The sequence below is a fragment of the Emydura macquarii genome, unplaced genomic scaffold (assembly GCF_026122565.2).
Source record: "Emydura macquarii macquarii isolate MOO-44397 ecotype Brisbane River unplaced genomic scaffold, CSIRO-AGI_Emac_v2 contig_2457, whole genome shotgun sequence".
In the NCBI taxonomy this organism is placed as follows: Eukaryota; Metazoa; Chordata; order Testudines; family Chelidae; genus Emydura; species Emydura macquarii.
In genome coordinates this window covers 1804548-1826085 of record NW_027132594.1, presented here as the reverse complement: position 1 = coordinate 1826085, position 21538 = coordinate 1804548, and the positions used below count along the sequence as shown (strand labels likewise).

Here is a 21538-nt window from a genome sequence, read left to right as displayed (position 1 = left end):
CTAGTCAAATGTGAATATATGTAAGGCTTTTTACTAGGTTAGATGTCAGATACTCATAACTTGGGGGTGAGCATGGTGTATATGCCTATTTAGATACATGAGAGTAAAAGCATGTGAGTTAAGTGTAATTTACACAAATTATAATGTTCAGACAAAAGCACAGTCTTAAAATGTAAGGTTTGTTTTCACATTTTGAAGAGTTAATTGCATTAGGCATCCATTTGGTGCCCTGCATCAAATTGCTGAGGGCGAGATGTTGTAAACAGGTGCATTAAAACAACATGGTGTTGGTGAAATAACTGTAAAAGGTGAGCAGTTACCATTAAATTTGGAGTTACATCTTTGGGGCAATTGTTGTGAGCAGGCTGTCTGCAATGAGAGATTTAGATAATTTATATTGTGTATCTGAAATGCACAAGGCTTGAATAATTTGCCAAAAAATATGAAGTTTGGGGGGAAATTAAAAAGGTGGAGGTCAAAACTAGTCCTACAGGAATCATGTCTAACAGTAGAAGAGAATGAGGAAAACTAGGTGAGGTATATTAGGTGTCTTGCATTCAAATCAAAAGGGTAAAATGTTTTTGATGCATAAACCTTTGTTTTTCATACAAAGGTCAAAATTTGCATGCCCACATGAGTAATTTCATATACTCAGGGAAGACAAAATGTAGGGTACAACACGTAATCCTTTAAATGGGGCTTGCTATTGTGACAAAGCTCTTCCTCTAACTAGGTGGGTTGAGCGCTTCCTTCTAGCGGTAGGTCAGGGAACTCCTTCACCCCTTAGTGTTCTTCCACCCTCTAGTTGTGGGGCAGGGTAATACAGCCTTTCCAAGATGGCCGCTCTCTGCTGGGTCCCAGTCCTGTCTCTGGTTCTCACAGGCCCTTGTCTCTTCACTGGGGCTCTTGCCTTTCCAATGAATGGCTGGTAGGAGGTGGAGGGGAGGAGCCAAGAACCCTACAAGTAGCAGGCTCATGCTGTGGCTTCAGGAAAGCTGCTAGCTTCCCTGGGTTACTTCCCCGTGCCCCTTAACTTAATGTCCAGACCCTGTTTGGACAGGGGCCCTTCCTGGCCTCCTTGCCAGGGAAGGCTCTTGAACTCTGACAGCACCAATGGGCTTGGTAGTGCCAAACCAAATGTCTGGTTCTATCTTACCCTTCTGGCAAGGTCTTTTCCATCAGGCCTCCAGGCCTGGGAAAGGTCCTTTGTCCTCTTTGGGCAGGGTTTCTCCTCCCCCAGTCTTTGTACCTGCAGGGTTCTTTTCTGCCAGCATTCTGCTCCTTCTCCTAAACCCTCCCGGTTCTTGACAGCATCTTGCCCGCTCACACACTCTGATTGGCTCCAGGTGTGTTAATTAACATGGAGTAACACCTGCTCAGCTACCAGGGGAAAAGTGACTTGCTGAGCCTGGGGCTGATATATTGGCCTTCTAGCACTCTCTGGTAGCCATCTAGTCTGACTCTGTCACACTATGGAAAAATACAAAGCATAATCTCAATGTTCTAATATCCATTTGAGAACAACATAGAGAATTTAACAATATCATGCAGCATTTAACAATATCATGCAGCATTTTCCTTAATTCTCTAAAGAAGAGGGGGGGGGGAAAAGGGGGGTCTTACAAATAGGCCCTGAATCTGCAGTTGGATCCACGTGGGCTTAATTGGGCCACCTATATGAATCAGAGCCTCTACCCCAAGAAACAGAAAGAAAAAGCACTCTTTTATTCTGGGCTTTAGTATTCTTTAAATGTATGTAGTATTTAGATTCCATGCCAGTAAGCACTCCACAGCAACCTAAGGCCTGGTATACTCTTAAAAGTTTTGCCAGCATAGCAAAAAAGTCCTTTTGTTGGTGTAGCTTATTTCACTTGGGAACTTGTATAAGCTATACTAGCAAAAGGTTTTTGGTTTTTTGCCTGTATAAACTGAACCTACATTAGCAGAGTTTGCCAATTTAGATATTCAGATATAGCGATACCAGCAAACATTTTAAGTACAGACAAGGCCTTCCAGCTGATCTGAGCAGGCAAGAAACTTACCTCTTTTGAAGGAGTCTTGTTGCAGGCAAACAGGTCCAGTGCGTTTTGCTGCTGGACAGCCTTTAAATCTGAACTCCCCACAGTTTACTTGCTTTCTTTCAGCAGAAAATTCAAAATGTTCTAGAAAAGAACGTTTTATTTTACCTTGAGAAGGGATGTTGCCAGTTGAACACATCTATTAAACCTGCAGGAACAGCAAATATTCCGACTTTCCAGTTTGCAGCAGCGTGCTGCAAGGGCTTCTTGCCTTGTGGAACAGCAGAACCTTTGTAAGAGTTTTGAGAGTGCTTGTAAATCTTAATGGTACAACACCCCCCAAACCACTGAGTATAGTCCTTGTTCTATGGGAGACAATGATTTCTGCCCCCTCCTGTCCCCCCGCCACCAGTTTCACAAACACTGCATGTCTAAACTGGAAATTCCTCCCCCCCACCCATTCAAACAGAGAAAGAGAGCAAAATCCATCACATGGGACAGCAAAATCTTCTGGTCTAAATCAATAACAGCTAGAAAACTGTACATGACTACTCCTAAATCATTCATCATGATAAAGATCTAGAAAATTGTGTACAATCTTAGCTTTATTAAAACTTATTTTACACTAACAAAGAGAGAATAAATGAGCTATGAAAAACAAAAGTCCACCACCACTCTGGCCAGATCTCTTTATCTCAAACTATAATTGACTGTTCACTGACTAGCATTTTATTAGACAGGAAAATCAAGTAGTACTGGAGTCTCTCAACACTCTCTCTCTCACACACACACACACACACTTCAGGAGCTCGCCCATATGCCAACTTCAACTTTTGCTAATAAAGTTTTATCATTCCATACCTGGCTAAAATACAAATGATATCTAATCCTGACTGGGGAAGCACCTGTAGACATCCACAACTCCCTCTGAATTTTGACCTAAATTCTCACCACTGGTTTTGGGTACTTCAGTTTTTAGGTACCCAACTTAAGATCACTTCTGAAAAATCAGGAGGTTTGAGCCAAAAAAAATCAGTGGCAACTTCTTAAAAAAAAAATTGGCTCTAATAACATTTAATGGTGAATTGGCAGGGGCTCAACAGTTCTCACACTCTCTCCCCAAGTACCTCTAGATTGAAGAAAGGGAAGGACAAGTGCTGCTACGAGGGCGGGAATACCTATTGCCTAAATATCCTGCTGTTGCATTTGAAAGGAATGATTTGGTGTCAGATCAAGACGTGATTGGATAAGAGGAGCTGATTTGGGTTTCTCTTAAGTCTCACTGTTCTGGACCTCACTGTGATTTCTGTTTCCTTTGGCAGATTCATTGTAGAAATATGAACAACACTCTGAATGATTAGGAAGTGTACTAGGCAGGGGGAAATTTAAGGGTCAGAGAACAATCAGCAATCATGCAGCATGAGGTCCAATGGTCACATCTTCTTAGGCTTTTTTCAAAGAAAATTTTTTTAAAAATCCATACAACAAAATTCAAGGCATAAACAAGAATAGAATCTCACCCAAATTGTGTTGGCTTGTGTATTTCCAGTTATTGGAATCTCACAGCACAGTGACACTTTTCCTTGGCAAATTGTTCTATGATACTGTTCAGCTCCAACCTTGCTGTCTCATCTCTCTCAACTGTGAGGAGAGCAAGGTCACTTGGCCATGTCTATCATAGTGTTAAATGCTTGTAGTCTTTTCATGTCTTAATGAACTCATTGCGCATTCAGCACTAGCCATCTAATTGGTATGGTGAGAAAGAGTTTCCATTTCGGGTAAAACATCATCAAGAGATTTGACACTGAAGTTCAAATAACTCTGGACTCCAAGTGACAAAATGAACACATCAGTGTCCTTTGTAAAACAATACATCTTGAAAGATAATCTCATGAATCAAGTCTAAAGAAAAATATGAGTGTTTTCACATGATTTTAAAAATATCCTCCTTTGACTCTTCTAAAAGTTATATTTTTAAGTCGTCTCAGATGGAGGAAACCAAATAGAGCAGCTACCTCTTGAAATCTCTCACCTCAAGATTTTAGTTGGCTCATCATATTGTCTTACATGAAATATTTCCTTTGATTGTTATCCTTGGCTTCTAATATAGAGTCATTCACAAATTCATCATCCATGTGGTGTGCACATCTCTTACTGTAGCTTGGATAGTTTGCATTTTCAAAACCCATCACTTCCCACCTGTTCTGAGATTCGTCTACAATTTCCTCATATTTTTTTTCAGATCTGAGTTTGCTGAGCTTATTCACATTGATCTCAAATGACTGGAAGATTTGGAACAGGTCAATTTTTTTTGACTGGTGGATTCCAGAGGCTGCATGCTAAGATCTTATGCCACCATAACAGATTGAGGTAGAACAACCAAGCCAAAGACAGGTTGCTTTATCAAAACATGCATTGATAGTATGACCCTTCACAAACTGTAGAGCTGCCACATGATGAAAAATTTCATTTCTGTAAAATGAAGATGAAAAATGGCAGTTGTAGGGAAAAAAGGGAAACTGTCCATTTGGTCTATCACTTTCAGTGGCTGGCAAGGACCAACTTGTACAAACATATGCAATTGCTCAGATGATAAAACTGAATTTTATCAGATGGGAACAAACTTATTTCAGCAGGAAGACTGCTTTGACCTGCTCCACTGTGGACCTGCTCATCTACAGTGTCTTTGGCTTTGCATCTTTCAGGTTCATCTATAGCATCTTTGGATTTTTTGGTTTTAAGATCATTTATTGGGTCTTTGACAGGGTTTTCAGTTGTGCTGGTTTCAAGCAATAATTCTCTGGAAATATATACTACAGGTGCAACTTCAATGGACTGGGCACAAATTGTTTCCCTTACAAACCTTGACACAATGACAGATTCATGCTTGCTGAATTGCGAGGCAGTTCTTGACTTTCTACTTCGGACTGCAAGAGTTGATCAGAGAGCTTACAAAATGATAGTTTCTGCTCATTGGAGGCAGTTTGTAATAAATCTTTTCTCTTCTTGTTTTCTAAAACCAGACTTGTATTTTGTATTTATGTTTTTCATTTTCAGATATCTTCCAGTATGAGAATAACTAAGTTGCAAGTATGGGCCTAAATGAAGTATTTTGTGCAATTTCATTTAGCTTCTTGTGTGTGCGTGGGGGGGGGGAGAGGCGGGTAATCCTAAAAATAAATAAATAAATAAATAAATAAATAAAAAGTTGACTTTTCTCTGTAGAATATAGCAGAGAGGGGCTGAACTAGAGTGGGGCTGGCTGGGGAGAGTGCTGTGGAGCAGCCAGAGCAGGCAGACACATACCTCTCAGTGTCCCAGAGCAAGAGCTCAGTGCTGATCAGCTGTACAACATATACCCGGTGTAGGCTGCTGCCATTATTTGTGAAATCTCTAGGAAGAAAAATGTGCCATCCCCCAGTGCCTCCATTTCAATTTGCCTGGGGAGAGGGTCTCCAAAATGGTGGCTCTGCCATGAATTCTGATTAGCAGGACAACCAATGGCAGAACCTCCATTTTGGTCTGAGGCCCCTCCTCCCCTCCCACTGCCTGAGAAAATTCAAATGTGGGCAGCAGGAACCAGCGTGCTGCTCTTCCTAGAGACTGACTCAAGCTTGGAGAGAACAAAACAAAAACTTTTTTTTGCATTATCAGATACCAGTGGAATGCTAATTATGAAATATAATGCTCTAAATAATTCCAAGCTTTCTACAGTATCAAGTGTGGCCATATTTGGTGCCTTTTCCATCTGGCTGGGAGTTTAAATTGAAATTTTGTACTCAGCTTCTGATTATGGGATTCTCTCGCATTTTACCTTTATCAGCCTTTGGCTATTGTGTCATGTTAAATCTCAGGCCTAGAAGGTTTTATCTAGTGACAGAAACCTTCAAAAGTCCATAGTTCGTGTCTGATTTGCATAAAGCTCCAAAAGTTCAGATTCTTGTCCAAACTTCTCAAGTCTGCAAAGGTAGGACAAAAAATCTCCTAGAAAGAGGCACTCTCCTGATTCTAGTTTTAGTCAAAAACCAGAAATGAAAAACACTGTAGTTCCTCACAAATCTGGTGCATTAATGTGCCGATTCTTTCTACGAAAAGTAGTAAGAACTTTTTTTCTGTGAGCTCTCTAAAAGGGAAAGCAATCAACATTTATGGCTGCAAGAGCATGCCAACTTGCATCATGGCTTCCAATGCCGCTAGCTTCAGAAATAAGTATCCAGGGTGAAAGTCTGGCTTTTTTGAAGTAAATGGCAGATTTCCCATTTACTTGAAAAGATTCTGGGAGTGAAATCCTGGCCCCATTCATCTAACTCAAATTAGAGAGAACTATGGCAAGTAAACTATTAGTGTATTTCAAGTCTTTACAAAGCATACCTCTTCTATAAAAAGAGGATTCAGAATGCTAGGACTTCAAAGGGCTAAGGAATGGTACCCAGAACTACCACCTCATCCCCTCCCCCTCCTCACCACCAGAAGTAGATATACTAATTCTGAATGCAACAGGATAATGTCATTTTGTTTTCCTTTCTAGTGCACCATACTGAATCTGCTGGATTCTGGTGTTCTTACCATGAAGGCATCAATTATTGCAACCTTCTTTGGTAAGTAAATATAGACTGTATAAATACACATATAAATATTTGACAGGTTATTACATTGTCTAGAGTTGGGTCAATGACTTTGGAAAAGCATCCACGTGACCATGAACAATGCAGGTCTGAATGATGCAGATATTATGGGTTCAGTAGGGAATGCCAATAAATATTTGCTAAGATGAAAAGCACTCTCCTGGAGAGAGATGTATCTGAGATCTGGACAAAATTACAATCTCATGAAAAACTTTCAAAAATGACTCGTAAGACCTGGAAGTGACTTTTTAGTTCTCCAGTCCAAGTCAGTGACTAGTGGGTTCCTGTGTCTATTTAGGGCTGTCACTGCTAGTTAGGCTCCCAGTAGAAGATGTAGGAGGACCGAGAGCATCTCTATTAACTCCTAGTTACCCCAGTCTCTTGATTCCCTGCCCCCCCCAAAAAAAATTACATAAAATTAATCACATGCACTGATCATTAGACTGCACATGGGCTGCAATGATTACAATAGACTGCACAATTATGCAGACAATGTCTAAATCTTAAAGGCCCTCTCCAAGGAAGAGCAAATTGTATTTCATGCTGTGAATATCTTCATGTTATGGTTTTTTTCTGAGCCCAAAGAAGATGCAGGGCCTTTAACATGACCAAGATGATATTCAAGGAAAAGGGCTGCAAAAAATGCCTTGCCTTCATTTATGGGGATGTTATGCAGGAGAGACCTGACTGATCCTTTAGAGAGCACGTAGAGGCTCCAAGATTTGCAGCTGACCTTACATGAACATTCTGAGTTTGGCTGAATGGATCAAACATGATTTTTGTGTGTGTTTTAGTTACAAGTTCCTCTTTGATAGAATCCAGCCATCATATTCCCTAGCTGCATTTTCTGTCACTAGCTATGGTACTGCATTAATGAGAACAGTCAAGGATACCCAGGGTCAGGTATATTTTCACTTCAAGAGTTTATTTTCTCTTCGTTTTAATGTATTCAGTTCATTGGTATCTCCCACATTGCATGAGATCAAGGGCCTGATTATTTTCTCTGGACCAAGTTCTGCCCGGATAGTACTAGGGTTGCCAACTTTGTAATATTTAAAAACCAGATAGTCTAGCAGGAATGCCAGAACCTTCCGTGCCTCGCCTGTTCCCCGCGAGGCCTTGTACCTGCCCCGAGGCCCCATCCCTTCCTCTAAGACCACATCCCCTGTTCGCTCCTCTATCCCCTTTTTCCTCCCACCTGGGTCAGGAGGGACTTGCCTGTGGAGTCAGGGCTGGGAGCTGCAGATTCCTGACACAGGTAGGAGGCAGCCCCAGCTGAGTAGGGGCTAGTGCGGGTGATGACATGGCACCTCCCCCGCCTGCAGTAACCAGACTTTGGGTGTCCGGTCAGTAGATCTGACTGAACACTGTCAGGTCCTCTTTCCAACCGGACTTAATGTCAACCAAAGATTTAATTCATCCTAAATACTACATGCAACTGACATTGGGTAGCGTGAAGCTCAGGCTACGGTGCCCCAGAAAAGTGGAACAGTTCCTCTTCAACTGGGGGGCAGATTCTTCATCCCACATGAGCTGAATTCTGGCACAATGGAGTGGATAAGGGAGAACACAATGGAGTGGGTGAACACTCCAGGGAGCTGGTTGTTGCTCCCTGCTCTTCAGCCATCCAGTCCCAGGTAAATTAAAGCTGGATGAAGAAAAGCCATGAAAGTCATACAGCCTCCTGAATCCATCCCAGAAATGAAAAGGATCTTAGACATGATTCATACAGTCTAAGCAGATTTATACCCAACCCGTAAGAAACATTACCTCCTGTGCACGAACTCTGCAAAAGGGAAGGTGCCTGACACAGAAGCAAAACACAAGAACGAGCAGCCACCGGAGAAGCAACTCCTTTTTGAAGCATCAGTAGGCACCTTAAATAAAAAACTAAGTGCAGATACCAAAACCCATGGATTAGGGGACATATTACAGCAAATTACTAAACAGCATGTAGAGATTAGCAATGCATGAAGACTCTCGGTGTAACAACAGGAGAGGTGTGGATTGTACAGAACTTGGAATATCTAGCTATATGCTCCCCTCCATTGTGAAGTGTAGACAGGAGCAAAACTTCAACAGATCTGTGCAAAACCGGGAATGAGGCCACATGGAGAGGAAAGGCTACATGACATGCTCCTCTTCCTAATGTGCAGCTATGTGGGGGGAAGGGAAGTCAGCAAGAGGATCCATGTAGCATAATCCCCATCTAAAGATTTACATTGTTTTGTAAACTGATGACTGTATGTTACTACTGCTCAGAGCAGCAGTTAGTCTCCCTGCTAGCATCATGTGACTCTTCCCCAGCTAAAGAGTTACATGCATACAGTCAAAGTGGGGTACCACTGATTGTATGAGGCCTGAAATACCACACTGCCATTGCTGGAGAAGGATGCTGGGGGAGGATGTGGATGAGAAGCTGCAACAAGTGGATGTCCGGCCATCCACTAAATATTTCTGTGGATCTTTGGACGCAGAGCATTCAATAAATAGATCATGCCCCGCTCTCCAACTCCAATCAGATCCACAGGACTGCCAGATCTGCCTCAGGCAAGGGAGAGTAATGTGAATCTGTGTGCATAACACAGCCAAGGATCTTGAAAACCACATCCAACTTCTGTGTATTTCTAGCCACAAAAAGTGTGGGACAAGGTCCTAAATCAGACTGTATGAACAATTGCAAATACAGATGGGACCCAGAAGATTAGGAGAGTGAGCATGTTTGTAATCAGGTTAATACCCACAATATAGTATTTATAAAAGAAGTCCAGAAAATTGAATATTTTTGTATGACAACTCATAAGCAGACAGCCCTACAATGGTAAGTGAGATGTACTTGTCACCACCATATAATTCCCAAATTAAAAAAAAATGCACTGAAATAGCTCAACTATAAACCTCATCCTCTGGTGACACATTAACAGTGATAAGTGAATAGTAATTGCCAAATCAAATCAGGCCAGTGGCCAGCTGCCTGTCTCCATCAGAGCCCAATACCAGCTATTTGAGAGGAAGGAACTAGAATTTTCATTTGTGTTGTATTATGGAATAACCTGCCCCTACAGGAAGTTTCTTCCTAGCAACCTCTAAGTTAATTGTTGGTTTATGCCATAAGACATGAAGTTTTCTATCCCCAACATTTTTTTTATTTAATATACTTGTTGGTGCTCTCATTACGCATGAAAATGTCAAATCCTTTCTTGAGTCTGTTAAACTCTTGGACTCAGTTGCGTCTTTTGGTAGTGAATTCCCCAAGTTAATTATGTGTTGTGTGAAAAGGTAAGTGTTCTAACAGTCAATCTCTACTCCCCTGCAAACAAACAAAACACACTGAAAAATGTCTTTGCAAAGAGAATTCTGCTTGCTGTTTGAAAAATGTTAATTTCTTTTTTTTAAAAACAGGTTGATTAATAATCTGAGCTCCAGAAAATCTAAGCACAGAGGCATGTGCTGAAAGATGCTGGCAGTTATCTGTTTACCTGACATTGTATTTTCTTTGTCTTAGCTTTGTTTCTGACTTGTACATATGCAACTAAAGAAGCCACAAAGAAGAACAAAAAGGCTAAACTATGTAAGTAGTCTCAGCAGCATGCCTAACAGCTTCAAAACAGGAATATCTAGTGCAGAAAACCCCCCGAGTGAAGTTATCTTCTGTCAACTCCTTGGGGTTTGTACGTAGGAGTCATAAGGAACATACAACAATACACAGCATTTTTGCATATATAGAGGCAAATATATCAAGTGAAATATATCTAATACAGCATATTGCATAGTCATAGTAAAATACATATAAATACTCAGAAACTATAGTGAAGAGCCTGGTATAAAAGCCTAGGTAAGAGACACAAATATGTTGAAACACACACTGCACATCTTTCCTATTGGAAGAGGATATTAAGTATAGAGACATTATGTCACTTCTAGCGACAGTTCCAAAAGGACTTTTCTGTGCATTCAGTTTTGCTACATGGGTGAAATGCAAGCCTGCCGTTAGGTTCTACAACCTAACCGTTGAAGATAAAACAGAGCTTAAGTTTATATTTATATCTCTTCTTTGCTGTGAACAGCAATCAAACATTTTTAATGGTTTAAAGCAAGATCACAGCATTTTGCTACAGCCTTGCCTTGGACGGTGAAATAGTACCATATGACCACAAGAGGAACATTGGGAGCATACAACTCCCAGCTCTTACTCACTACATCTGCCATGTATTTATTATGTTACAAGCAAACATCTCTTGCGCACTGAAGGCATTAGCCCATATGCTGAAGGAGGGCATATGTGATACTTTTGTGTATTACATGGTTATGCAACTCTAGGAATATTAAATCTAACTTTACAGCTCTTTTGCATTCACAGATGTACCTCAGATAGACTGCGATATCAAAGCTGGGAAGATAATCAATCCAGAATTCATTGCAAAATGTCCACCTGGATGTCAAGACATAAAATACCGTGTTTATGGCACAGACATTTATGCTTCTTTTTCCAGTGTGTGCGGTGCTGCTATTCACAGGTCAGCAGCTTTAAACTACTGAGATACCACACAGAATTATAACTCCAGTGTAGGGGACCACTGGATTTGGAGCTTATTAAACACTGCCTGTTCTTTGCGGATCGGGTTGCAAGCCACGATTCTTATAGAAGAGAGCATGAGAGAGAGAGTATTTGATGGTATGGGCCCAATCTCAAAGTGCTGTGCATTCTTAACTTCTGAAATCACTTCTTGTTCCCAGCTCTGTCACTGGCCTGCTGGGTGACCTTGAGGAAGGCACGTCACCTCTCTGTGCCTGGTTTCCCCATCTGGAAAATAGGAATGACGATACTTTATTGTAGAGGGATTTGAGATCTCCTGATGGAAAGTGCTAGAAGAGCGAGGTGCTAGTTATTATTGAGTGTGTACAGGAGGTACTCAGACTTTTCCTGATCACTCATTTATGGATAGCAAATGACTATTGTTGCACTATTTTATACCATCAGAAGTGTACACGGTGCTTCATAAATAATCATCTCACTAATAACGTGTAGTCACATAGGTTATCATATCTCTTGGGAGGATTGATCCAGTTTAAGCTAGAAAATACCCAGAAAACATCCACTAAAATCCACTGCTCCAAACCAGGGGCAGATGTAGCCTCTGGATTCAGTGAGTGCACTATACTAAATTGCCATGCCCACCCCACACTCACCCTGGAGTGGCAACTCGTGTCCCAGGGGCTGGGCCCTGCTCCCTGCTCCAAGAGTTATGACCTGGCACACAAGGCCATAGTGGCACTCAGGTTCAGCATCATGACTCCCCCCTCCGTTCCCCCATCCTCATCGGACTGGGAGGAATATATGTTTGGCTGGTTTTGCACCCTTGATGTCATTGTTTTTGTGGGTGCGATTGAACCCATGAACCTACACTAAAGCCACCCTTGTTCCAGACACTGAATGACATACACACATCACAGAAAAATCAGAATGGGGGAGAAAAGTATTTTACAAGCTGCAGACAATTCACTGGAGCAGCATAATGGAGACAGACACACACACTGTGTGGATTAAAATCCTATTAATATCTTTATTGTACCAGCTAGCTTTTACATATGTAGATTACTGCCATCTGCTGGCTGAAGTCATATGCATTCAGGTGTTTGTGTTCGAATTGTCATCAAGTGACTAGTCTACAAAAAACAAATTCTTCCCTCAAAATACTTGTGTATAATTCCTACTGACTAAAATGGGAATGGTCATAAAAACCTGAGGGCAGATGGTCTCAAAAGCCATTTAGGCTTAACACAGCACACTGACTGAGAATGTAGTTTCTCCTGTAGCTTAAGTGGTAGAGGCCTATGCTTTGGAGCAGAATATCTCAAGTTTTCCTCTAGGTACTATTTGTGTTTAGATTTGTTGACTATTATGATGTGCGAGTTTCCTTTCCTTATGTTGCCAGCAACAACTTAAACTATTCAAAGAGAATTGTAAAGCTCCAAGTTACTTTTCACCATTTTATGTTGTTTGTTTCTCATTCCACTTAGTTTAGACTCTATAATTAGCCTGCTCTGTTTATAAGAGCAGTCACTTCTTGGTTTTCAAACTAACGCTGCAGTGTTTGGGTTGCATAAACAGTTACTTTGTACACACTAGGATTCATATCATGTCATCATACATGGTAAACACCACTTAGCATTCAGCACACACAGAGGATGCTATGTTTTCCATTGATTTTCAATTATGTTTATTTTGACTTACAAAATAAACCAGTGTGAGATCAGAATCAGGCACAAGCAGACATAGACAATATGTGGATGATTTCTTTCAAACAGGGAAAATACTAAGTTTGTGAAATAAAGGGGGAAATTATTCTCCTATTTGTCAAAATTTATTTTAGAGTCTTGGGCCCTGAATCTCCTTCTACTTACATACCCATAAATCATAAGTCTCGAAGTTAATGTACTTACAATGGTAGTAAGGCAATGGGATCTGACTCAAGCTCTTGAATCTTAGAAGCTTTATGCCAAATCCTGCCTGATTTAAAAATCCAACTGAAGTCAACACAGTTGCACAGAGTAACTCAGGAAAGAAGTCAGCCCTTTTTTCTATACATGTAGGAATAGTACTTCAAGAGCCAGGGACATGTTCCAAATCAGCACTGCTGGTCAGACAACACCATCAGACACACTTTTCTTCAGCAATATACTCAATTGAATCAGGTTAAAATACAGGTGTACAACAACTTCTTAGCAGCAGACTTCTCCAAGTTGCATTGAGGACTGTTATAACCCCAATCATGTCATTTAAAATGAGAGAGAATACTTTCTTAACTCTTGTATAGTTGAACATTTTCTAAGTTTCTCTGCCTCATTTCTGATGTCATGTAACCCTCCCCTTCCTCTCCCCCGCACCCCCTTGCAGTGGTACAATTGACAACTCAGGAGGGAAAATCCTTGTTCAGAAAGTTGCTGGACATTCTGGTTACAGAGGGAGTTTCTCCAATGGAATCCGATCCTTATCCCTACCACGCTGGAGGGAGTCCTTCATTGTTTCAGGTACTGCTCCTCCTTCCCCACCAAAAAACTACCGAGCTAATTCAGAGTTGTTATGTTATGGTACCATACTTTAAAGGGACATGTACTCTATGTGAAGGAATTAGCCAGTGGAATACGTGACCCTGTTGTGTTATTAAAAGCCTATCCAAATAAATGGTCACTCAGACTGTATACCTTCATAATTCGATACCTCTGCGTCCTTACATGCTTTGATATGCAGTGAAATAGATAACAATGTTGACACTTAAATCAGGGACATCTGAGTTAGCACCCATTGAAATGAATGGAGCAGTTCACCTCTCAGAACTAGACTGCCTGACTTTGCAGAGAGCCTGAAACATCTGTTTCAGTTACAGTCACTCCATGCTTTGACGCTTTTCTTCCTAACCATAAACAGCAAGAAACTTTTGTTGCAGTTATTGGCCACAGTAAGTGGTGCCAGGGCTCTGTATTAAAAGAAATACATATTTTTAATTTTTAAAAAGTTTACCAGTCCAATCTCAAACCATATTCAGTGATAGCTTTACAAGGGACTGCTCTGAGTAGGCAGCATCCTGTGTTGTGACCATGTTAACATATCCTAAATGTATTAATTACAATTCTGCCCCACTTCTAGTAAGCAGCCAATTTGTGTTGGTCTATTAAATTCTCACTTACATCAGATTTTGCTGTCCTGAATTCCACCCCCACCCCCATACTAACACTCTAGAACCACTTTCACTAACTTTGCACCCCCTCTGAGCACATGCTACACTGTAAACTGTAGAATGCTTGAGGTGGTGTGCTCTCTCTGCCCCATGTAATGACACACAACCTAAGAATCCAGTTTCAAAGTGTACTACATTAACGTGCACTAAGAACCTTTTAGAATATGTCAGCAGGGTATACATGGGGTGGTGAGAGTGTGACACTTCAGAGCACTCTACAATTTACAGTGTAGCATGTGCCCAGAGGTGTAAAAACAAGCTCTTAGCATTCTAGGCCAAATTCTGGGATGATGTGAAAGTTAAGTCTCCTTACTTTCAACTCTACCAATGTGTAGGAGGCGTTAACTTACATTGTTGTGTGTTGCTTCTGTGTTGAACCTCCTGCCACACAGACATGTGGTGGTGTGCACATTTCCACACATTCTGCTTGGCTAAGGCAAGTAACCAGTTACTATTAGTTAGTTACAAGTATTTCAGGCATACCTTGTGGAAAGATCAACATAGCACAAATGTATGAACAGCCATTCTCATGAAATTTAAGTGAAGAAATTTTTTTTTTCTTGTGAACAGCAAACAAGGGGTAGGAATATGATCAAACTGAGCTGTCATTTGGAATGTGAATGAATGTTTGTGGATGTTCTTTTTTGCAACATTCGAACAGCCCAACCCTAGCTCACATTAAAAGGATTTACTTTGGATAGTTAGGAATTTCCTGTCATGACTGAATTGCCTCTGGTACTTGCTTTCTTCTAATAAACAGCAAATTCTAACTCTGGGCTGTAAAGGGAAAATAGTATTTCTTACCTGAATTGCTGCTCAGCTACTACCCAGTGACCTTTGGGTCTTTCACAATAACAGCACTTCCTAACTTTTCAGACAGAAACACCTCCTGTGTAACAGAGATGGGAAGATAGGTTCAGCCTAGACTGGGTATACATAGGAAAGGCAAAAAGTTTACATTTATTTGTGAATTAATTTAAGAAAACAGATGCATAAAGACTAGAAATACAAAACACCGGAAAAGCCAACTGAGGCATCTAACTCCAGTCCAGCTTTGAGCTAAGGAGTTGCCTATACTCCAGCCAAGGTCGTTGTCAGCAAATCAAAAGTGTACATGCTATTGCGTGGTGAAAGTGTGCTGACAGTTTGTTCCCAGATAGGAAACTTACCCATTTAATATCACAAATGATTGGGGTGAATAAGCATCTATCCAAGAGACCACAGCAGATGAACAGGTAAGGGACCCAGCCTGCAAAGTGGTGTGACAGAGGAGGAGTGGGGAACAAGGCATGGTCATTGGGATGAAGTGCTGAGCACAGTAGGAGGTATGCAAATAGGCTGGTATTCATTTTCAAGTACCAAAATGTCTTGGCACTCATGTGAATGATTCCATTCAGGTTAAAGGGAGTTTTGTTGCTACGAGGTAAAGAGAATAGAGTCCCAAAGGTCTGAGTGTGCTAGTGACAAACAAGTAAGTGATGAGAGGGTGGGGAAAATGTCAGCTATCCAGCTATTGTTCAAACATCCATACATTCAACAACACTCAGGTTTTCAACCCCTCTTGAGCTGCAACCCCATCTTTTAACACACGTTAAAAGTCAAACTCAGTCTGATTTTGTGGCAGCTGTCTCGTCAGTGTAATAGAAACACTATTGCCACACCAAGAATCAACTGTCCATTTAGAGCAGCTTAAACAGATGCATGGAACGCACATAGGACAAAACAGCTCTTTCAAAGATGCCAGAGCCAGTCACCCCAAGTAATTTAGCTTTATCTGCACAGTTGCAGACTTTTAAGTTACAAATCAGATGTAGCATGAGATTTTAAGACAAGACCTGACTTTCACACCAGGTGTACATGCTGTAACTTCTTTGACTTCAGTGAAGCTACTCCTGACTTACAGCAGAGTAAGTGAGGGGTGAAACAGACCCTCACATATTCCCATGTTTAGAAAGGGAACTAAAGCAAATTCACTTCATCACCCCTCTATGTAAAAAATCCACTAGGAGGGAAGGCTATGGCAGAACAAGACTGCCACACAACTCAAAGAGTGGCTGGCCCCATTGGACTGGTGGATGTTGCCTTGGTGATAAGGCAGTGTGTGGGTTCAGTGCCTCTCCTCAGTGGCTCCTACTGGCAGAACTTCTATGGAAGTTAGTGCTCAAACAGTAACACCACTGGTCATCCATACTGGTAAATCCCCTCTATGGCACAGTTGGGGTGGGAGGGGAGTGAAAATTAGCTGGGATAAGGAAATGCAATTTACATCCCTCCATGCCAACTTTTCTGAATCTGGCCCAGAGTATACTCTGACTTCTCTAGTACTACTTGAGAGGAGTCCTCACAGCCATATGTGTCAATAGAAATGCCATCTGGTGTGGCACTAGAAAAGTCTGTGGTTTAGAGCAGAAGTGAACTGTGCTTCATTTTCAAAGGAAGGACCTTTATTTTAGATCCAGCTATAATTACCATATGGCCTAGCACACAGACATGGGATTCTCCCTGTTATTATTGTAAATGACACATTAGCAATTTTACATCATGAAACTGAGGTTAAAAAAAAAAATCATGTAATTAAAGAAAGGGATCCCACATCTTTTAGAGCTTCTTGCATTAGTACTTCACTGGTTTCCCTGATTTAGCTATTGGCATGTTTAGTGGAATGATTTTGAGACACTATCATGGAATGAAGGAGAACAGAGGGAATTAAAGGGGTTTGGTTTGATAATTTACCATTAAACGTGATGCAAATTTTTTGTCATAGGAGAATTTGGAATTCTTTGGATGTCAGCTTGTCGTGTGTTATGTTTTAGAATTAATTGGGCTATTTACAACATTGTTTCCCATTGCATTTAAAGGCTCCTAGCCCATATAGTTCTGAATCTGATATATTATTTTCTTTTGCAGAAGGCAAACCAAAGAAAGGTGTGACATACCCATCAACTCTTGAATATTCTTCCTCAAAAAGCTCACCTGTTAAAGCAGGCAAGTAATTATGGTTGATGTTCCCTCATATTTTTTATATATATTTGTTCATTCTATATGTAGATTAGATGAGGGCACCGTATAAACTTTTTAATGCTATGAGTCAGAAATAATTCATCATCACTTGGTATTAACTCCCAAATAGGTGTTAATACTTTATACTAAACCATCACGTTTTTCTCTAGTGCATGGGACAACAATGCCAATTATTTTAGAACTTTGTTATTTATCGCTATCTTTCCCCACACACCTCTTTTCCCCAGTGGTTTTTCTTGCTTTACGTCAATTAGAGAATACGATTCTCTACCACTTGCATGAATGAGTTTTGGATTCTTCCTGTGGTTAGGGGGTGTATATTTGTCTTTTTTCTGATGCTATTTACTCATCCCTCTTAGGGTGATCAATTGCATAAATAATACTTAAAAACATGATAAACATGTCAACTGACTAACAGCCTGAGCCCTTTCAAAGAATGGCCAGCCTACTGCAGTAATGGCCACCTTCCTTATGAGCACTATTCTAGCCTGAACTCTATTCTATGGCCCTGGTATAAAATCCATTGAAATCACGGATAGCCTCCCATTGACTGCAATGAGCTCTGAATCAGGTCTTATACCGCTTAGCCTGTGGTATATGGCTATTGTTAATGTCTTCATTTCTGGGATGTAGTTGATATCTGCTCCTTGTTATACCCATGTAATGCACAGAGGTGCCATTGTGATTGTAATTGAAGGTAGAACTATTGTTGATAAGCATGTGAAAATAGTACTGTATGGCTCCAGCCTTGATGAGACATCCTATTTAGTCATCACATGTGATTGTGTGAGATGATGCCCCGCGTATAGCTATCCATAGTATTGTCTTATAGTGCTATGTATTTTTCTGTTAGTGATTCATAGCCTTTCCATGTGATTTTTGAACCCTGATGAGGTTACCCACTACTATTTAACAGTGCTTCCAGGTGGCTATTTTATGGCTTCTCGATGTAGGTACATGTTGATAAATAAGTGAACTCATTCTGGTCACACTCATGCTGAACAAATGTTTGTAACTACTAACATTACCAAATTGCACATTATTGCATGGAAGTAAAATATGAGGGTTGTTATCCACAAAGTCATGCATTTTTTTGGGCATAATTGCATATTTACATTTGAATATTCTAGCTGCTCGTATTGCAAATATATAGCTCAAAATCCATCCACTTTGTCCTCAGCACATATGTTCACAGTGCAAAAATAGGGTTTTGTTTCTATCTTTTCTTTTTATTGGATTGATGAAGCGTCCTAGTGACAGAAATCTCAAGGCACAGGTGCAGTTTAGCACAAGTGATTTATAGCCTAAATTTTAAGCACTTACTTTGCACCTACAAAGTTAGTTACATTTGCAAATCTAAGTATTTGCAGCTCTCCGTGACTGATTTTCACCCATAGTCAAATATTTACAGGTGCAAGCATTCATGTTTGTGCCTGCAATTCAAAGAGGCACACACACAAAAATGTCCTCACAGGCACATATTTTATGGGCCCAAAGCATACCCACAGAAGTGAGACCATGCTTTTGAAAATTTTTCTCCTTCCAGGAAAAAGAATAAGAAAAAAAAAGACTTACCCCAAATACACCCTCCACTGAGCCCCTCCCACAGCTGGGAACACCAGGGCAGGTACTACCACAGGCTTGGTATAGGATTTCAAAGTCTTAATAGGCTACAATCAGTCTAACTCAAAATACTATTTCTACCATTACTGCTCTAATCACCTCTCATAACAGAAATTAATACAAAGAAGCCTCATCCAGCCATTTCTCAGTTATACATACAAAATGTCAGTGGCCTCATCCACCAGCAAACCATGGATGGCAGAAACTTTACTGGCCACTGCTCTTCCATTAAACAGCAAGAACTGAAAAAGATCCTAGCAACTGATGCCATGTGCTGTTGAAATGAAAGCTTCAAGTCCAAGGTGACAAAAGGGATTAATAATAATTGCTTTACCAAACCCATTTTTGATTAATCTTCTGTCATGTTTTCCCCCCGACCAATTCCACATGAATCAGAGAACCCTGAATCCCCACCCCCACGCAGGAGCACTCTTCCCACCAGCACTTCATATTCCCAGCCAAACTGTGCCTATCAAAGGAGTACAGCTGTGCAATTGATTTCTCAAGTTAGGGTTTCTGTAAAAAGATACAAAATCCACCTGTAACAGAAGGCTACCTCTTCCTTATTTGAGAAGTGCCAGTTTTACTCCAATTTAAGACATTACAGCCACTTTACATGACTAGAAAATTGAACCCACTGTCTCCAGCAGCTGAAGAGACTCCTTAGAGCAGTGGTTCTCAACCTTTCCAGACTACCGTATCCCTTGCCCTGCTGCTCATGGCTGAAGCCTGTAACTTAGCTTCATAGGGCCCCTGTGACATGAGGCCCCAGGCAATTGCCCAGATAGCCACCCCCAATGCCAGTCCTGCACTTTCAAGCCCCCCATCCTGCAACCCCCAAGTTGAGAAACACTGATCTAGATGAGTTGACATACCTGCTGGAAGACCTTCGGATGCCCCTGGTTGAGAACCAGTGCCTTAGAGTAACTCACTGACTGGCTACCAGATAAGTCAAAACACCCCTCGTCACACATGATTGTCTACCATTATCCCAATGACTCTAGAGATTCAAGCCACCTGATGGTCTCTCTTTTTGCTTTTTAATGCAACTGGCAGAGGCAGCACCCTCTTCCCCCAAAACCTGTGCACACCGATAAAAATCTCCCAAGCTATAACTACTTACAGCTGGTACAAACAGACAGCTGCTGGTTTAAAATAATATCCAAATTAATGGGGAACTTAGAACTCTGGGGCCAACTCTAAAATAGGACAGTGCTGTAGAAGGAGAGAGAGAAAAGTAAAGACCAAAACCTCCAGTCTCTCTCCCATTCTGATTCAGCAAAACACGGCAGCATATGCTTAAGTCTCAATTAAGTCAATCAGACCTAAGCACATGCCTAAGGGCTTTGCTGAATCAGGATATTGGGATACTTGGGCTTGAATGGAATTTTGGAGCTGGACCCCAGAATGATTTGACAATGTCAGGTGTGAATGACCTGTGACTGCATTCTAAGTAATAACTGAAATATTACATACAAACTAATAGTAACTGGCCACTCTACACATTAAAGCCTTGGTCCTACAAATACTATAAGTCAGTGCAACTACTCATATGTTCAAAAGCAAGCACATTTGTAACTGTTGCAGGTTCAGGGTTTAAATGACTTTCAGTAGCAATCAGGAGTCAGAAAAATTCTTTGCAGTTTGTGCTCTTTCTGAGGACATCATATTAGTTGGAAGCAGAATCAGCATAAGGGTTTGTTAATTATCTGCATTTTGCTATTTTCTTAGCTAAACCCTACATTTTTGCTCAGTTCAAAAGTCCCCATGAAGCCACTAGGAGTTTTGTCAGAGTAAAGGGCCGCAGAATTTGATGGGAAAAGACTTGCATCAAGGAAGTAATAGTAAACTTTTCCAAAGTATACCATAGTCTAGAGAGATACTCATTTATTTGTCTCTAGGTAGTCTGGTCATTTCTGCTCAGTAAATGGGAGAAAACTATTTTGATTCTTTCTCCTAATGCTACATTTTATAAAGATGCTTGTGTGGGAGCACTTACCTCTTAAGTGTCACCTTGCACTAGGTGCAGGAACGCAGTCCTTCTTTCACCCTAGTGCCTCCTGCAGGCTGCTAGCTGACCTTATTGGGTCTTCATTGGCTCCAGCTAAGTCACCAAGTCCAAATGAAAGAGTCCAGTTAATAAACAGTCTATTTGCCTTTGCTAGTGTCTTCAGTCCCAGCTCTGGGCCCTTTAAATTCAGCCCTTTGTTCAAATTTCCCAAAAAGCTCCATCTTTTGGGGGGTTTATACTACTTGACCTGTGGCCAGTAGGGGAACACAGGCCCACCCACAACTCCAGGTTCCAACAGGTCATCCCTTTGGCCAGAGAGGAACCCCCTCTGGTCCAAGCCAGGAACTGATCTGCTAAGGCCAGGCAACTCCTCCTATCTGGACCAGCAGGGCCCTGATTTGCTGTTACTAGCCCCTCGACAAGCCCTTAGAGGACCAGGTCTATAGTTTCCAAAATAGCCACTCCAGAAAGTCCTCTCTAGGCAAACTTAGAAGACCCACC

General features: G+C 41.1%; 1 protein-coding gene and 1 long non-coding RNA gene across 2 annotated transcripts in view; one reads left to right on the top strand and one right to left on the bottom strand.

Moving 5' to 3' along the window:
• Nucleotides 1–21538, top strand: part of VIT (vitrin) — a 72493-nt gene that overhangs the window by 18691 nt on the left and 32264 nt on the right. The window contains exons 2-6 of the mRNA XM_067562675.1: nt 6547–6616; nt 10149–10214; nt 11004–11160; nt 13542–13675; nt 17290–17367. Of these exons, the coding sequence (XP_067418776.1) occupies nt 6586–6616; nt 10149–10214; nt 11004–11160; nt 13542–13675; nt 17290–17367 (466 nt within the window). The 5' untranslated portion in view covers nt 6547–6585. The remainder of the gene's footprint in view (nt 1–6546; nt 6617–10148; nt 10215–11003; nt 11161–13541; nt 13676–17289; nt 17368–21538) is intronic.
• Nucleotides 7801–20031, bottom strand: LOC137162763 (uncharacterized). The gene is made up of 4 exons (XR_010922487.1): nt 19902–20031; nt 15187–15271; nt 8414–11447; nt 7801–8291 (listed from the first exon to the last, which is right to left on the bottom strand). It is a non-coding gene; the product is annotated as an uncharacterized lncRNA (long non-coding RNA).